Here is an 18,842-nt window from a genome sequence, read left to right as displayed (position 1 = left end):
TTGGTGCAAAATCCTTGAACATAATCTCAGTTCGAATATAATAAACTTTCTTGGGACTGAGAAGCTTATGTGCACAAATTATCATGGCTTTCGAAAGAATCACTCATGCAAAACTCAGTTTGCCCTTTTCTCACGATATACTGAGAACTATTGTGGATGAAGGACAACAGGCAGAGTTCATATCTCTAGATTTCCAGAAACCCCACAGCAAACTAACAAACATATGAGCATACCGAATAAATTCACAGCTACGTGAGTGTATCTAAGACTACTTAAATAATAGAATCCAGTTTGTTGGCCTCGAAAGTGAATGTTCATCAGAGACAAGGGTATCGTCAGGAATTCCCCAGGGAAGCGTGATAGGACTGCTGTTGTTCTCTATATACATAAATGATTTGGCTGACAGGGTGGGCAACAATCTGTGATGGTGTGCAGTAAGGTGTTGAAGTTGAGTGATTGTAGGAAGATACAAGATGACTTAGACAAAATTTCTTGTTGGTGTGATGAAAGGTAGCCAGCCTAAATGTGGAAAAATGTTAAGTTAATATGGATGAGTAGGAATATCAAATCTGTAATGTTCGGATACTTGCTTGACACAGTCAAGTCGTTCAAATGTCTGGGCATAACTTTGCAAAGTGATGCGAGGTGAAATGAGCATGTGAGAACTATGGGAGGGGAGCCGAATGGTCGACTTCAGTTTATTGGGTGAATTTTAGGAAAAGATTGGTTCACCTGTAAAGGAGACTGCATATAGGACACTATTGAGACCTTTTCTTGAGTACTGTTTGAGTGTTTGGGATCCACACCAGGTTGAACTGAAGGAAGACATTGAAGCATTTCAGAAGTAGGCTGCCAATTTGTTATCAGTAGGTTTGAACAACATGTAAGTGTTACGGATATGCTTTGGGAACTCAAATGGGAATCCCTGGAGGAAAGGCGACATTCTTTTCGAGAAACACTAGTGAGAAACTTTACAGAACTGGTATTTGAACCTGACTGCCAAATGATTCTACCACCACCAACATACATTATGCTTAAGGACCATGAAGATAAGATACAAGAAATTAAGAGCTCATACGGAGGCATACAGACAGTCATTTTTCCCTCGCTCTATCTGTGAGTGGAATAGGAAAGGAAATGACAAGAAGTGGTACAGGGTACCCTCCGCCATGCATCATATGGTGGCTTGCAGAGGATCAATGTAGATGTAAATTGTAATAAGACAAAGAGTGTGGTTGATACTGTTGGCCTAATGTGCAATAAATATTCAGTAACACAAATGAAGAGAAGATGGACAATCACTGTGTGTTACGCATTGTTGAATATGGTGGTATCAATGCACAGGTATTTTTTCAAGTAAATGAAAAGAACAAGAAACATCCATTTTGAGTTTTTTTAAACAACTTTTCTTTTCAGCTCATAAAACCACATCTTATCAAAAGATTTGCAAGACCAAATATAACAGCTGATCTTAGCATGTGCCAGCATCATTATGAAGGTCAAATGGTGCACATACATAAGCAACCAAAAGAAAAAAGGTAGATGTGGAATTTGTGGAAGGGTAATGAATAGCTCCACAACCATGAGATGTAGTTCTTGTATTTATTCTGTTTGCAAAAATCATTCTCAAACAACAGTTCTTTGTGAAAAAATGCAGTGTGCATTCACCTAAGATCGAAGATGGTTAACATGCAAGTAAATTATTTCTATGTAACACACTCATATTGTTAATTATGAGCTTAAATGTTGCTTGTAATCACTGTATGGTGTAACATAAATTACTGCAATAAATGTTTGAGATATATCACTAAATAGTCATGTATAAATGTGTACATAATAAACTGTGCATTTGCTCCTGCACATTAAGAAGCACACTTGCTCTAGGGTTAAAATAGGTACATTTATTCCAAGGTATCTGTTTTGTGTTACACATGAGATGCAATTGAAATGAACAGTACTGCTTAGGACCATAGCATTTCATCTGTGAATTACACAATCTTTATTCTGCTGAAGATTAATGCTGTCATCCTACAAATCTACGCAAAAAGTCCCTATATTTTGCTTTCAATAATTATTCCGCTACTCAAAGGAAAATATTTATCATAGAAGATACTTACTTGATGCTTTCATTAGCTCCAAGTTTGTTGCTTCTCTGATATCCAAATCTGCATCTAGGGTAGAACTCCCTTCTTCATCTTCAGGTCCCGTTATCCTTATCAGTAATTCACTGCTGTTGTTGCCATGAGATTTTATCTCAATACTTTCTTCTTTCAGTATATCAAAATCAGACGTTTCTCCTATATCCGCCAGCACAGGAAGCTGCACATTATTTCTGATTACTTGCGCATCCTCGTGCTGTTTGTCTTCATCATCTTCAACACCAGCTAACACTGTTTCTTCCAAAGCACTGTCACTGCACTCTGATAAGTCAGAGATGTCCTCAGCATCTCTGTCCCCAATTAGGGCTCTGAATTCCTCACTTGGGTTAGGAACCAACATTGGTACGGGCATCTGAGTTGACGCTCCACCAGCCTTTAGGCGCCTACGCTGGAACAACCAGTTCTCTTCCCAAGATTCCACAGGGCTTACAATGTCTGTTGGCTTGTGGTCTGTTGAACTATCAGAAAAGTTATCATTTCCATCCTCATTATTTCCAGTAGCTTCACCTGAAAATGAAGACAACAGTTTAGTGTTATGCACTACATAAACACAGTTCATCAGACTTGCAAATGGAAAAGCTTGGAACACAGCAAGACTGAATTTACTTTACTAACAGACACATTGATTTATTATATATTTAGAAATTCTCCTCTGGACTAGATGGAATTGCCAAGCAGATATGATTTAAATTTGCATTTGAAGTTAATTTTATTGCCAATTAGATTCTTTACATCACTGGATAAGGGGCCAAAGATTTAATTGTTAATATGTGATTCCTTTCTCTACTACACCTAGGCTGAATGATGTCTGGTGTTCAGTCATTTCTCCTTCTGATGTGTCTCCATGTGAACCAATAACACTCCTGAGGGCAGTAAATGCTTGCTTTTGGAGAGGCAAATAAACAATTTTGGACAGTAAATACCTGGCAAATATAAAAATTATTTCAAAGGTTTTGTTTTCTAAATTCATGTTATTTGGACAGTAATCTATGTTTTTCCATCCTATGTCATATTTATTTTCAATGAGAAGCTTTTATTTTACAGAGGACCTGATGTTCATAATTTTGTGTTGTGTGCCACAAAAATTTTGTGTGTGCTAATCTTTTGCTGGAACACTCTGACATATGCAATTGAAAGTACTAATTTTCCTGATTATAGAAATATATTTAATTTTTGTAATATGCAAAAAAATTTTAGATACCTTCCTTATTTGTAAGAGAGTTCATTGTTTATATGAAGAATGTATTACTGAAAACTGACTGGATTTTGCTCCAAAAAAGGGGCAGGTTAATTTATATTTAAAAGGCATATAAATTACTGAGATACACAAGGAAATGTGTGTTAAGCTAGTATGATACTGGCTAAAATTACATGATAATAAACTGTTTGAAATAAGTTTATCTTAATTGTTTTGTAAAGTATTAATATAAATACATTCCTACTTACAAGACAACAATAATAGGCATACTTTTACAGTTACCAGTTTTGGCAGTGATCTTCATAGCATTGTTGCCATCACACAGGGGTGTATGTATAGCCTCTGTGTGTTGCAACATTGGTCAAAGATGGCCCTAGATCACAGCCAGATTAGTAATTGTTATTATCATCCAGTAAATACAAAAATAAAAATGGATTAATTATTAATCATAGTTTCTCTGATATGACAATTACGTCATATTTCACAAAATGTTAGAAAATAGTGGTGAAAGGTAATTTTCAATCTTTCTCAGGGCACAAAAACCTTGTTTGAGGCATACGGCAGAGAAGCCTAGGGTACTCTTACCCCCCACTGTCAAACTGTGATTACAGTTATTAACAATCATTTAGAGGGATAAAGCCTTCTGTAGTATCCATTACAAGGTCATGGAATGAGAGTGGGCGGGAGAGACAGGAACAGTAAGGAGAGGGAAAATACTGTGCTGGTGTGGAAAATATAAGTATGCAGATGGGGATATGCACCTGTGGAAAGAACCCATATGCAAAGGGTTATGAAGCAGCCTTTAATGTCATCTCAGCAATGTCAATAACTAGATTATCTAGTTGACCGTTGTCCAGTTTGACACTGGTCATTCAATCATTCATTCATTCAGGCAGTCAACTCCTACATAGCCACAGCACGTAGAATGCTGTGCAGGGAAGGACTCTGCAAAAACTGTGACCTTTGTCAATGATGGACATATATTGATGCATGATGCAAACACGGCCATATCAGAGACACACATTGGATGAGACTTGATGTGTGAAGTTCCAAGACATACAGACAATTTTATATAACTAGGAAGCTCAGTTTCGGTTGACTTGGAGTTAGAAATCTCTCTCACCATGCTGACTGTTGAGGGACTGCTAGACTATTATCACTCAATGTTTTGTCCTTCTCTTTGACCTAATCTATTTGAAGGACTTCACAAAAGTGTGTGATAAGACTATTCTTTAAAGTTGGTAACAAAAGCCTCTTTGGGGACCTTGCAAATTTCCATAAGTACCTTTCTTCACAGATTCTGCAGAAAACCTCTTCATTCCTTATCCTATTATCAGTCATAATTCGTTGTTTTTATATTTTACAGAAGTTGCCTAGAGTGGCTGCTTCTGCATATGGACATACAATGTGACTCATTCCACATCCCTAAGGCCTCTACTTCATTATGGAATTTATGTACATTAAAGATGACTGAGTGAATGAATGAATGAATGAACAAGCGATGGAGGTTATTAAATGGTGTGACTGCCTCCACTGGTAACCAGCCTGTGAAAGGTAAGAAATATCAGGAACAAGATTGGAATAGGTGGTGGGGGGTGAATGTATAGAGTGGGTCTTGCTCTTTCATACTCCACATGGATATGCCATATAGAACAGAGTGGTCAGGAGCAGGAATGGCATAGTGATAGACAACAAAATTATGTAGGCTGAGTGGGCAGTGTAATAACACTTACACTTTTTAGTACTTAATGTCAAATGAGGTATTTGGTAACTTGAATGTATCAAGGATCCGAGCTGGGGAAGACAAGTAATGTTAGTTTCTCTCTAAATTATGGCAGTTATGTGAGTGCACCATAGATGCCTCTGGATGAACTTACTATTAGTCAGCATCCATTACATGTTCTAATTTCCTTCAATGGGACAACGAACTGAAATGTCTGCCTGCTTGGTGAAGCAGGATGTGAGTTTGTGAAAGGGGAGGGCCAGATGGGGGGGGGGATATAGCTGCCTACCCCCCCCCCCCCCCCCCCCCCCTTCACCGGGTATGGCCTTGTTGTTTAATACTAACGTTTGTTCAGCCCTATATGTGAGCAAGAGAAGGACATCTTCTAATGATTATTTTTAAACTGGGCAATGTGTGTAACATTGTCACTACTGCAGAAACATAATATAGAGCTCCATACTTTTAGGTAACCACTTTCCCTTCCTGATTCTATGATCGCAAGTTCTGTACCTGATAAGTCTTCACTCACTGTGAATGTGGTATTTTTCTTCCGTGACTCAATCCTTCTGCTAGTAAAAAATCAACTTAATGGAAGAAGGGACTGCTTCTATTTCATGCGAAGTATACTATCAATCAATTACAGCTAGTGCTAATCTACACACACCAATAATTATGGAAATTACTGCTTATTTTCTTTATTACTGTATCAGCAAAGCAGCACCAGCTTCTGGTGTGTGTGGAGGGGGATGGGGAGTGAGGACAGAATCCTTTGATTCTCTAAATAATGGTTACATTAAAGCCTGAATGTGATGTGAACATAAATATTAAATAAAATTTATAACAATATTAGAGAAGGAAAGTTGCCACTCACCAATGGCCTTTCTCAGCAACAGACACACACACACACACACACACACACACACACACCTGCAGTCTCAGACAACTGAAACCACACTGCGAGCAGCAGCACCCAGTGGCAACTGGCTGGGGGTAAGAAGGATGCTAGGGTGGTGAGGGGGAGGTATATTATTGGCGGGGGCAGGGGGTGGCAGACAGTGAAGTGCTGCAGTTTAGGTAGAGGGCACGAGAGAAGGTGTGGAGGAGGAGAGTAAGTAGTGGAAAGGAGAGAAATAAAAAGAAATTAAAAGACTGGGTGTGGCGGTGAAATGATGGCTGCGTAGTGCTGGAATGGGAACAGGGAGAGGGCTGAATGGATGAGGACAGTGACTAAAGAAGGTTGAGGCCAGGAGGGTTATGTACACGTAGGATGTATTGCAGGGAAAGTTTCCACTTGCGCAATTCAGAAAAGCTGGTGTTAGTGTGAAAGATCCAGATGGCACAGGCTGTGAAGCAGTCATTGAGATGAGGGATATCGTGTTTGGCAGCATGCTCAGCGACAGGGTGGTCCACTTGTTTTTTGGCCACTGTTTGTCGGTGGCCAGTCATCTGGACAAACAGCTTGTAGGTTGTCATGCCTATACAGAATGCAGCACAGTGGTTGCAGCTTAGCTTGTAAATCACTTTACTGGTTTCACAGGTAGCCCTGCCTTTAATGGGATAGGTGACCAGACTGGAGTAGGTGGTGGTAGGAGGATGCATGGGACAGGTCTTACATCTAGGTCTATTACAGGGGTATGAGCCATGAGGTAAGGGATTGGGAGTAGGGATATAGTAAGGATGGACGAGTATATTGTGTAGGTTCGGTGGATGGCAAAGAACCACTAAAGGAGGGGTGGGAAAGATAGTGAGCAGGAAATTTCTCATTTCACGGTATGATGAGAGGTCATCGAAACCCTGGTGGGGAATGAAATTCAGTTGCTCCAGTCCTGGATGGTACTGAGTTACAAGGGGAAGGCTCGTCTGTGGCCAAACTGTGGGACTTTGGGAGGTGCTGGGAGACTGGAACGATAAAGCACAGGAGATTTGTTTTTGTACAAGGTTGGGAGGATAATTATGGTCAGTGAAGGCTTCAATGAGACTCTCGTATATTTTGAGAGGGACTGCTCGTCACTGCAGATGTGATGACCCTCAACATGCAAACTAACCTTACATCTGTAGAAATAACTGCAGTTCACCATCTAAGAACAGATCCCGACCTTATAATCCTACATGTAGACAAAGGCTCCACCACTGTTGTTTTGAACCACAAAGATTACCTGGCAGAAGAACTCCATCAGCTGTCAGATACTTCCACCTACCAAGGGTCTCACTGAAGCCTTCACCGACCGAAATTATCCTCCTAACTTTGTACAAAAACAACTCTCCTGTGCCTTATCTTTCCAGTCTCCCACCAACTCCCAAAGTCCCACAGTCCAGCCACAGATGAGCATTCCCCTTGTAACTCAGTACCACACAGGACTGGTGCAACTGAATTACATTCTCTGCCAGGGTTTCGATTACCTCTTATTGTGACCTGAAATGAAAAATGTCCTGTCCACTATCCTTCCCATCCCTCTGACAGTGGTATTCTGCCGTCCACCGAAACTACACAATATACTGGTCAATACTTACACAACACCTGCTCCCAATCCCTTACCTCATGGCTCATACCCTTGTAATAGACTAGATGCAAGACCTGTCCCGTACATCCTCCTACCACCACCACCTACTCCAGCCTGGTCACTAGTATCACCTATCCCATCAAAGGCAGGACTACCTGTGAAACCAGTCATGTGGTCTACAAGCTAAGCTGCAACCACTGTGCTGCATTCTATACAGGCATGACAACCAACAAGCTGTCTGTTCGGATGAATGGCCACCGACAAACTGTGACCAAAAAACAAGTGGACCACCTTGTTGCTGAGCACGCTGCCAAACACGATATCCCTCATCCTAATTACTGCTTCACAGCCTGTGCCATATGGATCCTTCCCACCAACACCAACTTTTCTGAATTGCGCAAGTGGGAACTTTCCCTGCAATACATCCTACATTCCCGTAACCCTCCTGGCCCCAACCTTCTTTAGTCACTGTCCTCACCCATCCAGCCCCTCCCTGTTCCCATTCCAGCACTGCACACACTGGTTAACTTTTGTTACATGGATGTATTCTTACGGTTGTACAAGAGCCTGGTACATGTCACACAATATCTACCAGAATGAAATTGAAATCAAAAGATAATTTTATAATGCACATTACATACTTTTTATAGCTACATAATCAGTGTCTTCCAATTTTCATGTAGATAAAGAATTATGATATGCATCTAAATGTTTCTTGTTGTAATGGGTTATGGTATTTTATTCTGCTTAACTTCTGATTTTGATTTCATGGTTTAAATTGTAACTATGTGATAAAATATTTCCTTTGTGTGAGTATCAAATGCAGAAACTTCACTTACCTTCAACAATATCCATGCCGAACTCTGGAAATGGTACTCGTCTTTGCAGTAACTTCAAATCAGGTACAAATAATTTCTCATCAGAGTCACCATTGTCATCTTCACATTCAGAATTACTGTAAGTGGTAACCTCCTCAATACGTTCCTCTATCTGAAAAAAGAAAGAGAATGGAAACTAAATCATTCTTAAAATGTAAAATGCGTAAAGTAATGTCTGCTTTGATACTTACAGTTAGAGAAAGTGAGGGGTCTGTTAGTTCTGATTTTTTCCACTGTACTTCATCTGAATCAGATTCACTAACATCTTTTGATGAAATACTTTCATCATCGACCTTCTTTACTCCTATCTCCAGAGAACCTTAAAGACAACAATCAACACAATGACTTAATCAACTGAACTAGTTCATATATAACAGAACAGGATTGGTATTCCATAAATGACAGGCAGATGAAATTATAAGGATTAAGAAATACAACTCAAGCAGATAATTAAGAACATAAACAGAAGCAAATCATACAGATACAAATAATATCATACAGATAACCTAATATATAAACTAAACAAATTCTATGTTTACATTATATCCAGTGACACGTGGCTATGTTTAACTTAAGTTATGGATGTCCTCAAATTCATAAAATCTATGTACTCCTCAACATTCATTTTCAGAACAAAAGGAATAAAAAAGGCTTAGGAAAGTAAATTTCTGGCTCATGAAAGTGTGTAGCTGTTAGGTCTATACATCTGTAGCTCTTTTATCCAATAAATTACACAGTCTCAGCAACAAAATTGCTATTGTTCTCCATAGTAATTTGAATTTTTCTTGGGACACAGAGCATTCTTGAGGAATATATATCACACATTCTCTGTTTATAATTTATTTGTGGAGTTCAGAGATGATGATGAAAAACTGAATGTGTTCTATGCACAGAATTATTAAATTTGTGACTGAAGCATTTGAATTAGAATTGTTCCAACAACTGCATGCATTTCTAAAATAAATATTTTTTTCTTTGTGGGCAATAGGTAAAAGCACAGAAAATGACAATGAAAAATTTTACTCTAAATAACATGTTTGACAAATATTTTAGGAAGGTTTGAAAAGCTGTTCTTACATTTTTTGGTTGGAAACAGAAGATGTCAATTATTTTGCAAACAAAGAAAATATTTACATCAACAAAGATAAATCTCTATGACTAAAGAAACAAGGAAACAAACAGCTCAAACATATTCTGAGTTGGCTGCATAAGGTTTGTTGAGTCCAAAGATAACTTTCTGAGACAACCGAAGCTATAGCTTCGAAGGAACATGATAAATTGAATTACTGAGATCAAATAATCCTATAATAATATTAATACTTTACATTATCTCTTGCAGTGGTGTTAAGTTTAAATTTTCCTCTTCATGGTTTTTTTGAGTGCACAAGGCAATTTCAGCATAACACACTTTATGCAGCAAACACTAATTTAGCAGACTAGTTCTTATTTCAAGCAATGGTATGAAAAAGGACAACTATTGTGGCAGGAGAAAATGCATGTAAAGGTATTGAAATTTGCAAGCTTTCAGGGCCAGTTGCCCCGTGTGGCAAAAGGGGAGGGAAGACAAGTGAAGGAAAAGGACTGGTGAGGTTCAGGAAGTGGGGAGAGTTCGGAAAGCTAAGTGCATTATATGTGCTAGAGGTGGGGGATGGTGGAGCAGCAGGGACAAATACACAGGTCAGAAAATAAAAGATACAGAAAACTCACAAGGAGAGAAGTAAGGAATAGTTACTGAGACGAAATGCTGAGACCAAAGACGATGATGTAAATTAATTGAAGTGGGTGGCAAGAACCAAGGACATGTAACAAAAGCTTCTCACCTATGAAGTTCTGAGAATATGGAGTCTAGGGAAAGAATCTAGATGCCACTTGTGGCGAAACAGGCACTGAGATCACGATAGTTGTGTTGTAAAGTGTGCTCTGCAAAAGGATATTGTGTGTTGCCAGTTTTCATCCTCTGCTCATGCCCATTCATCCTAACTGATAACTTGATGGTAGTCATGCCAAAAAAGGCTGATCAGGGTTTGCGTCACAGCTGATACAAGACATGTGTCATTTCACAGGTGGCTCTCCCTTTGATAGCATGTGTCTTGTTAATTATAGGGCTCATATAGGTGATGATAGGAGGGTGCATGAGTCAAATCTTACAGTGGGGACAGCCACAGAGGTAGGAGCCACAGGGTAGGAAATGGGTGGAGAAGGGAGCATGAGGTATTGGGAGGGTGACAAAAAGCTATTCTAGATGTGGCAGGAAAATCTTAGAATTACCTCATTTTAGGGTAGCATAGCCTTATCAAAGTAGCTGATCGTACATTTAAGACTGGTATATACTGAGCAACAAGAGGTATACTCTTAAGTTGTTTTTTGGAGAGTTCAGCAGTATCAGGATTGGATGTGATGGCCCAGGAAACCTGCTTTTGAATTAAACTAGTGGGGTAATTATGTCCAGTGAAGGCTTACATGAGAATGATGTATTGCTGTAAGGAGTCTGCATCTGAACAAATATGTCTGTCTCGAGAGCCAAGGCCATAGGGAAGGGAATATTTGGCATAGAAAGAATCGCAACTGTCGAAATGTAAGTACTGTCGTTTGTTAGTGGGATTAATGCCAACGGAAATGTGTAGCTGGCTCTTGGTGAGGATGACGAGGTCAACATTGAGGGCAGTGGCATGTATATGAAATTTAATTAAATAGGGAGAATGTATTTAGCCTTCACTAGATGTGATTACCCCACTAGGCTAGTTCAAAAGCAATTTTCCAGGTCATCACATCCAATCCTGTTACTGATGATCCCTCCAAAAATGACTCAGGAGTGCACCTGTTTCATTCAGTATTATAAGTACTGTATTACTCAGCTACTTTGAAAAGTCTATGATTTCCTAAAATCATGCCCTGAAATGAGGCCCAGTCTGTCCAACATTTCTCTCATCACACCTAGAAAAGCTTTCCATCACACTCTTAATCTCCGCAATATCCTTGTCAGACCTAAGCTACTTCTGCACCCATTTCCCTGTCATTTGGCTCCTACACCTGTGACTGTCCCCACTATAAGACTTGTCCCATGCACCCTCCTACCGCTACCTATACAAGACCTGCAACTGGCAAAACATATACTATCAAAGGGAGAGCCACCAGTGTAATGTCACACGTCATATACCAGCTGTTGTGTAAACACTGTTTGACCTTTTACATTGTCATGACTAAATCAAGTTATCAGTTAGCATGATTGAGCATAGCCAGAGAGTGTATACTGGCCTGTTGCAGAGCACTCTATACAACATGACAGTGGTGACCTCGGTGCCTGTTTCACACCACATGTCATCTGGATTCTTCCTCCAGACGCCAGTTTCTCAGATCTCTGCAGGTGGTAAACTGCTGTTACAACATGTCCTTGATTGTTGCCACCCACCTGGCCTTAAGCTACGTTAATTTCTTTTGATAAGCATTTCTTTTCAATAACTACTCCTCTTTTCACTCCTGTCCACAGCTCGTGGTCTCACAGTCACGTTCTCGTTTCCGAGCATGGGGTCCTGATTTCAATTCCCAGCACGTTCAAGGATTTTCACCTGCCTCGAGACGACTTGGGTGTTTTGCCCTCATCATTTCATCATCATTCATGAAAGTGGCAAGTTTGGACTGAGCAACAGTTGAACAGTTGGGAATTTGTACGGCCGCTGATAACCGCGCAGTTGTGCACCTCACAAACCAACCATCATCATCATCATCATCATCTTCATCTTTTCACTCCCTTTTAATTTTCTATATCTTATTTTCTGACCTGTCTATTCCCCCCCCCCCCCCCCCCACCCCCCTCCATATCTGCCACATACAATGCACTTACCCCTTCTTCCACCTTTAAGCTCTCAGGCTTTCAAATCTTGTCCAGTGCAGTTTCCAACAATCAGTCTGTCCTTCTCACCCAATCTCTCCACATTTCCTAAATCTCACCGCTCCTTTTCCTTCACCCCTCTTCCTTCCACTTCAACCCTTCTGCCAGAAGAAAAGGACACTGACTCCAAAAGCTTACAAATTTCAATACCTTTATGTGCGTTTGCTATTGCAGGTGATTAGCTGGTAGGTATTTTTATCTATCCAGTGACTTAACACTAAAAAAAAAATTGATTATTTTTAGTAACTGCCTTGAAATTCACTACTGCTACGATAGGAATATCTTTGTCCAATTTTACACATTAATTGTCGTATTGTGACTTATGATTCACATCTTTCCCAGTTTGACACATGTGTAAGTGCAGAGAACATGTAACTATTTTCTAGAAATTATGAGGTGTTAAATATATAAGGAAGATTACAGTGATTTGCTCTTGTATAAGATGGCCTTTTCAGTTCACACTAATGACAGTGATGTGAGATGTGACATCACTATTGTTTAAAGCCTTTTATTAGCAGAATGTTTTCATAGTCAAGCTTCCACCAGTGAGAAACTGCGACGATTGACCAAAATTTGATGTTGTTCCAAAAAACTCAATATCAGATATTATAACAGAAAGTCTACAATGGAATAACTACAGTATTATGAAAATGATAGATTGCTGAGTTGCAGACTGAGGACACAGCAGGCAGAGACAGCTGTCGTGTGTGTGTGTGTGTGTGTGTGTGTGTGTGTGTGTGTGTGTGTGTGTGTGTGTGTGTTTTCTACTTCAGAAGAAGACCTTTGGCTGGAAGCTCAGTGTATAACAGTTTTTTTGTTGTGACACAACCTCTCCTCTATATGCTGAGTAGCAATATTGGATATATCCATACAAGACAGAAACCAAACAGCAGTTACGTGTTTCAAGATGAACTGAAACAAACAAAATTGGTTCATTCATAATGTTCATAAAATAAAATGATGAATTGTTTCTTTGGTTACCATAAAATAGAAGCAACCTTAGGAAGACTTCAGTACATTTTGCTGCGCAAAAGATCTACATCTACATCTACATCTACATGACTACTCTGCAATTCACATTTAAGTGCTTGGCAGAGGGTTCACCGAACCACAATCATACTATCTCTCTACTATTCCACTCCCGAACAGCGAGCGGGAAAAACGAACACCTAAACCTTTCTGTTCGAGCTCTGATTTCTCTTATTTTATTTTGATGATCATTCCTACCTATGTAGGTTGGGCTCAACAAAATATTTTCGCATTCGGAAGAGGAAGTTGGTGACTGAAATTTCGTAAGAAGGTCTCGCCGCGACGAAAAACGTCTATGCTGTAATGACTTCCATCCCAACTCGCTTACCATATCTGCCACACTCTCTCCCCTATAACGCGATAATACAAAACGAGCTGCCCTTTTTTGCACCCTTTCGATGTCCTCCGTCAATCCCACCTGGTAAGGATCCCACACCGCGCAGCAATATTCTAACAGAGGACGAACGAGTGTAGTGTAAGCAGTCTCTTTAGTGGACTTGTTGCATCTGCTAAGTGTCCTGCCAATGAAACGCAACCTTTGGCTCGCCTTCCCGACAATATTATCTATGTGGTCCTTCCAACTGAAGTTGTTCGTAATTTTAACACCCAGGTACTTAGTTGAATTGACAGCCTTGAGAATTGTACTATTTATCGAGTAATCGAATTCCAACGGATTTCTTTTGGAACTCATGTGGATCATCTCACACTTTTCGTTATTTAGCGTCAACTGCCACCTGACACACCATACAGCAATCTTTTCTAAATCGCTTTGCAGCTGATACTGGTCTTCGGATGACCTTACTAGATGGTAAATTACAGCATCATCTGCGAACAGTCTAAGAGAACTGCTCAGATTGTCACCCAGGTCATTTATATAGATCAGGAACAGTAGAGGTCCCAGGACGCTTCCCTGGGGAACACCTGATATCACTTCAGTTTTACTCGATGATTTGCCGTCTATTACTACGAACTGCGACCTTCCTGACAGGAAATCACGAATCCAGCCCCTCAACTGAGACGATACCCCATAGCTCCGCAGCTTGATTAGAAGTCGCTTGTGAGGAACGGTGTCAAAAGCTTTCCGGAAATCTAGAAATACGGAATCAACTTGAGATCCCCTGTCGATAGCGGCCATTACTTCGTGCGAATAAAGAGCTAGCTGCGTTGCACAAGAGCGATGTTTTCTGAAGCCATGCTGATTACGTGTCAATAGATCTGTTCCCTATGCATTTTACACAATTTGGCTGAAGCTCAAACATGTCTGTTGGTGCAAGGGAATTCTCAAAAAATTTGCAAAATTCATAAACAAATCATTATAGGAGACAAAATGTAGGTATATTCATAAGAGATAGAAACTAAGCAGCAATAAAGAGTGTGGTTCTTTCAACATGAACCACAACCAACAAAAGTTGAGTGTTCACAAAGTACTTTGAAGAAAATGGTCACTTGTTTCTTTAGTTACATTGGACATGTAGTGACCATTGCTTTAGAGGTTAAGAGAATAGTAAATGCCGAACGGTGTACAACAATTTGTGTGCCACAAGTCATTAGTGAAGTCAAGTGAAACAACTGAAAATATCACATAATTCTTAATCATAACAATGCCAGCTGTTTCACAGCATGTCAAGCAGTTCATTATTTGATTAAAATCTTCTTGTTTTACAAGCCATATCACTTCAAGTAAAACACTTGAGCTATCAAGACTGTTATCTACCATCACTATCAGGAGTAAGAAACAATTAACTACCAGGCCTGGCATGGTGTTTTGTTTTCATAGGCATGAAAGCAGCAGTTGGAACCTTCAAAAGAAGGCCAAAGTTATGCCTATGCAGGAAGGTGAGATGGGCAGGTTGTAGTAGTTATGGATCACTGCAGAACCGGTGATGTCAAGTGATGCAAGGAGCCAGCACCATGTTTCCCTACAAGCATCAAGCATCTGTCTTTGCTTTCACTTGATATCTGAGGCCTGTCCCCATGCCCTACCAAGGGTATACACCTGGTCTCTGTTAAAACTGTTGCAGTTTAGGCTAATATCAGCTGCCTCCTTTATAACAGAATCCTCATTATTTTGATTTCTGTTTTATGTCTTTATTCCTGGAAATGTTCAGCTACAGCTGACTTCTCAAGTGCCCTTTGTTTAATATGTTGCACATGCTCAGCACTCACAGGCCTTCACAAAAGACTCCAAGAGCACATTGCTTACTTGATGGAGAAAAACACTGAATTAATGTTTCATTGCCCATATTCACCTGATTTATGACTTAACTAAATACTTTTGTTCCTTTATGTCAAACAAAACATGTGTGACCAACCAAACCTTCTTTTGGGATACCAATATTACAATGGAAAACACTGTTTCCAGTATTGGCTCAACCACATGCAGAATTGTATAAATTTTAAAGAGACGAATATTTTGAGAAACAATAAAACAGTTTTTACCAAAACAGGCAACCCCGATCAGTCAGTCCTGCTGAAGAAAAGGATGCCATTTTCATTGTTAGTAGTGACTTCACCATACAAAATATTTCTGTTTGTACTGGTACTGTACACAATGATTTGCCTCAATAGATCTGGTGTTTCATTAAAAATAAGATGAAGGTGCAGTGGTGCCTCAACTGTATGTACACTAAGAAAATAAATGGTGGAAGACTGTGTTTGTTATTGTATGTTATCTGTGTACTGACACACTTCCTGAGATTGTTCAGAGATACCTTTGGAGTATTTTGGTATAAGGGAGCAATGGTCTCCAGTGGCTCATTATCATGTAATAATGCAATTATTCATTGATTTAGTTTGTTACTGTAGTTGCCCTCATTTCTGTGAAAATACCTTCACAATAGTGAAGAAGCCTTTATAAGATGCAATAACCAAAATGCACCACACACAGCAGAGTAATGCCATAACCCTCATATACAGATGCAAAAATGCTGCAGTTCTACTGTTGTGTATCACTGTTAATGTGCAACTAACACTGATGGAAAATAAAGCCCTAGACAGAAATGAGCAGTACTGAATGCAGACTTGAGAGCAACAAGATAAGGAGGGTATTACGGTTGCCAACAGCATGTACCATGACCAAATGGAAACAAGACACCCAGTGCATACTATCAACATTTACACTGTTGTGCACTATTTTCAGAGCAGCACAGATACAAAAATTACTGGGGTAAGGAAACAAACAAAATACAATAACTCTGTAATGATTTGCCAGAGACCATGGGTCCCTTATACAAAAATTCTCAGAACATATCCCTGATCAACCTCTGAAAGTTTGTTGGTGGAGTTCTGGTTCACCCACAATTATTCCTCACAAAACCAAGCTTTTAAAATTAAGAACACAGATTTTCAGATTATCTTAATTTAGAAAATAATTAAACTTTCTGAAGAAAGTTTTTGCTTGAGAAATTAGACTTTACACTTTTTAACAAGTCAGGTTTGTAAATAGATTTTGTAAATACTGTGTACTCTTATTTTTAAGACATGTTCTACATCATGTACGATCTCCTCACTAAGGATCTTTTGGGAAAAAAATACATATATTCTTATCATTTGACAGCTCTTAAATGTTACCACATAACTTACTTATGTATTTCGTTTGTTGCTCCATGGAAACTGTGGAGTAGCTGGAACTGAGGATGTTGCTGTTGCCATCTATGGCTGAACCGTTATGAAACCTGTGAGCCTGGTATTTTTCAATAACCTACAACATGAAAACTGATCTTACTTATGACAGTCTATCATGAGAGTCTCTGTGACTGCTGGTGTGAACAGCTGAGCAAGCTTGCACTATGCTGGCTTCCTGTTCCTGAAGCTGTCAGCCAGTATTGAATTAAGCCTGAGTGTAGCACAAAGCCATACAAGTTGTACAATATTTCAAAGTCTTCACATGGACTAAATACACTGCTCTGGAAATATAAATAATTTTTCTAGAAAGTATACATAATGGACATCTTATTGTTAGTTATATTCACTTATCTCCTTCTTATACATTCAGAATGAAAAGAGAAACCAAATTATGCATTACTAATTAGTGTATCAGTTAAAGTGGTTCATGCGTTATAGCGATGCCAGGGATATATACAATTCCTACTTCATTTTTTTCTTCCACTGTACACAGGACAATGGGTGACAATACAAAGAAAGATACAAGGCTAAAATTTAAAAAAAAAAAAAAAAAAACTAACGAAAAAAATTTTAAAGCTAATGGCTACCCCTATTCTAACATATGGAAACAAGTCTTGGACATGAACTAAGGAAGAAATGTAATTTTCGAAGCAACTTAAAGGAAGCCTACTCCAGTAGGTGAAGAAGAAATATTAATATCTTATCAGCAAGAAACACTGTGTCTTCTTCAGAAAGCTGATGAGTTAAGCTTATCCTTGATACAGTAAAAACATATGACACTTTAAGCATTTTTTTTTGTTACTTTAAAATTAGGATTTGGAATGAAGACTTAAATATTGATTAAAAAAGGGTATAAAATAAGCAACTCCTTTCTCAAAAAACACTACTCATGGCTTATTTGTCATGTACAAGCTGCAAATTCTCTCTCAGGTTTAAGAAATTACAGTGTAAAGCTTAACAAACAACTTCTCCACTAAAGTAAATATGAGGAAATTTTTCTAATGACCCACCTTGTTTAAAATTGCTGTTGCTAATATATCTTCATAGGTTTTTAAGGCCATTTCATCTTCAGTTGAATAATTCTCTGGCATAGCTGCTTTTCTGACATCCACCTGCTACAAAATTTTGAGTATCTATTAAATTTTATTGACAATTATGTTTGTAACACACATCTAAAATGTAATATTAAATTTAAATATCCATGTTTGTTCTGCAGTTCCTTTTATTTCATACAACTATGAGCCTGCACAAAAAATGCCTCTGCCCTGGCTAATTACATAATAAACCATACAGTTCATAAATTGTTAAAGTATTTTTGTTTATTATAATTTATAATAAAATGCACATGGTCACATTGAATAACTTCCAACTGCAATGAAATTAAACTCAGAATGGAGAAACACCACTTTCGAGCAGTAGTAGACAATTTTCTAAACGTGTTCAAGTCACTCCATTTGAAAATTAATGGCTATACAAACAACTAAGTTAAGATATACAGTGGGAATAAAAGTTAAGTGATGAAATTAAGGAAACAATAACTAACGTAGACGCCGGTCAGGTGGACATTAAAAATTATACAAAAGCACTAATGTAATGATACTTAAAGTGTACTTTTCAGATCTTCCATTTTCACTGCATAATCTTTTTCATGCTTGGGTCCATAGCCAAATTACATTCCTTGAAAGAAGCTATTTTCCTTCAGAAGGAGCAATTTCAGAACTGCCAATAGACACAACTTCCCCAATCTGCCCTTCTCCTGAAACTTCCTGGCAGATTAAAACTGTGTGCCAGACAGACTCAAACCTTGGACCTCACCTGTTGCAGCAAATGCTGTACCAACT

General features: G+C 38.9%; 1 protein-coding gene across 16 annotated transcripts in view; it reads right to left on the bottom strand.

Moving 5' to 3' along the window:
- Positions 1–18,842, bottom strand: part of LOC126272953 (uncharacterized) — a 960,200-nt gene that overhangs the window by 72,804 nt on the left and 868,554 nt on the right. For all 16 annotated transcript variants that reach the window (XM_049976256.1, XM_049976259.1, XM_049976258.1 and 13 more), the window contains 5 exons: positions 18,012–18,116; positions 16,960–17,077; positions 8,651–8,778; positions 8,421–8,571; positions 2,118–2,666 (listed from right to left, as the gene is read on the bottom strand). In XM_049976256.1, coding sequence (XP_049832213.1) covers positions 2,118–2,666; positions 8,421–8,571; positions 8,651–8,778; positions 16,960–17,077; positions 18,012–18,116 — 1,051 coding nt within the window. The remainder of the gene's footprint in view (positions 1–2,117; positions 2,667–8,420; positions 8,572–8,650; positions 8,779–16,959; positions 17,078–18,011; positions 18,117–18,842) is intronic.

The sequence above is a fragment of the Schistocerca gregaria genome, chromosome 5 (genome assembly GCF_023897955.1).
Source record: "Schistocerca gregaria isolate iqSchGreg1 chromosome 5, iqSchGreg1.2, whole genome shotgun sequence".
Taxonomy (NCBI): domain Eukaryota; kingdom Metazoa; phylum Arthropoda; class Insecta; order Orthoptera; family Acrididae; genus Schistocerca; species Schistocerca gregaria.
Note: the sequence above shows the minus strand (reverse complement) of the source record. Positions and strands in the feature narration are given on the sequence as shown.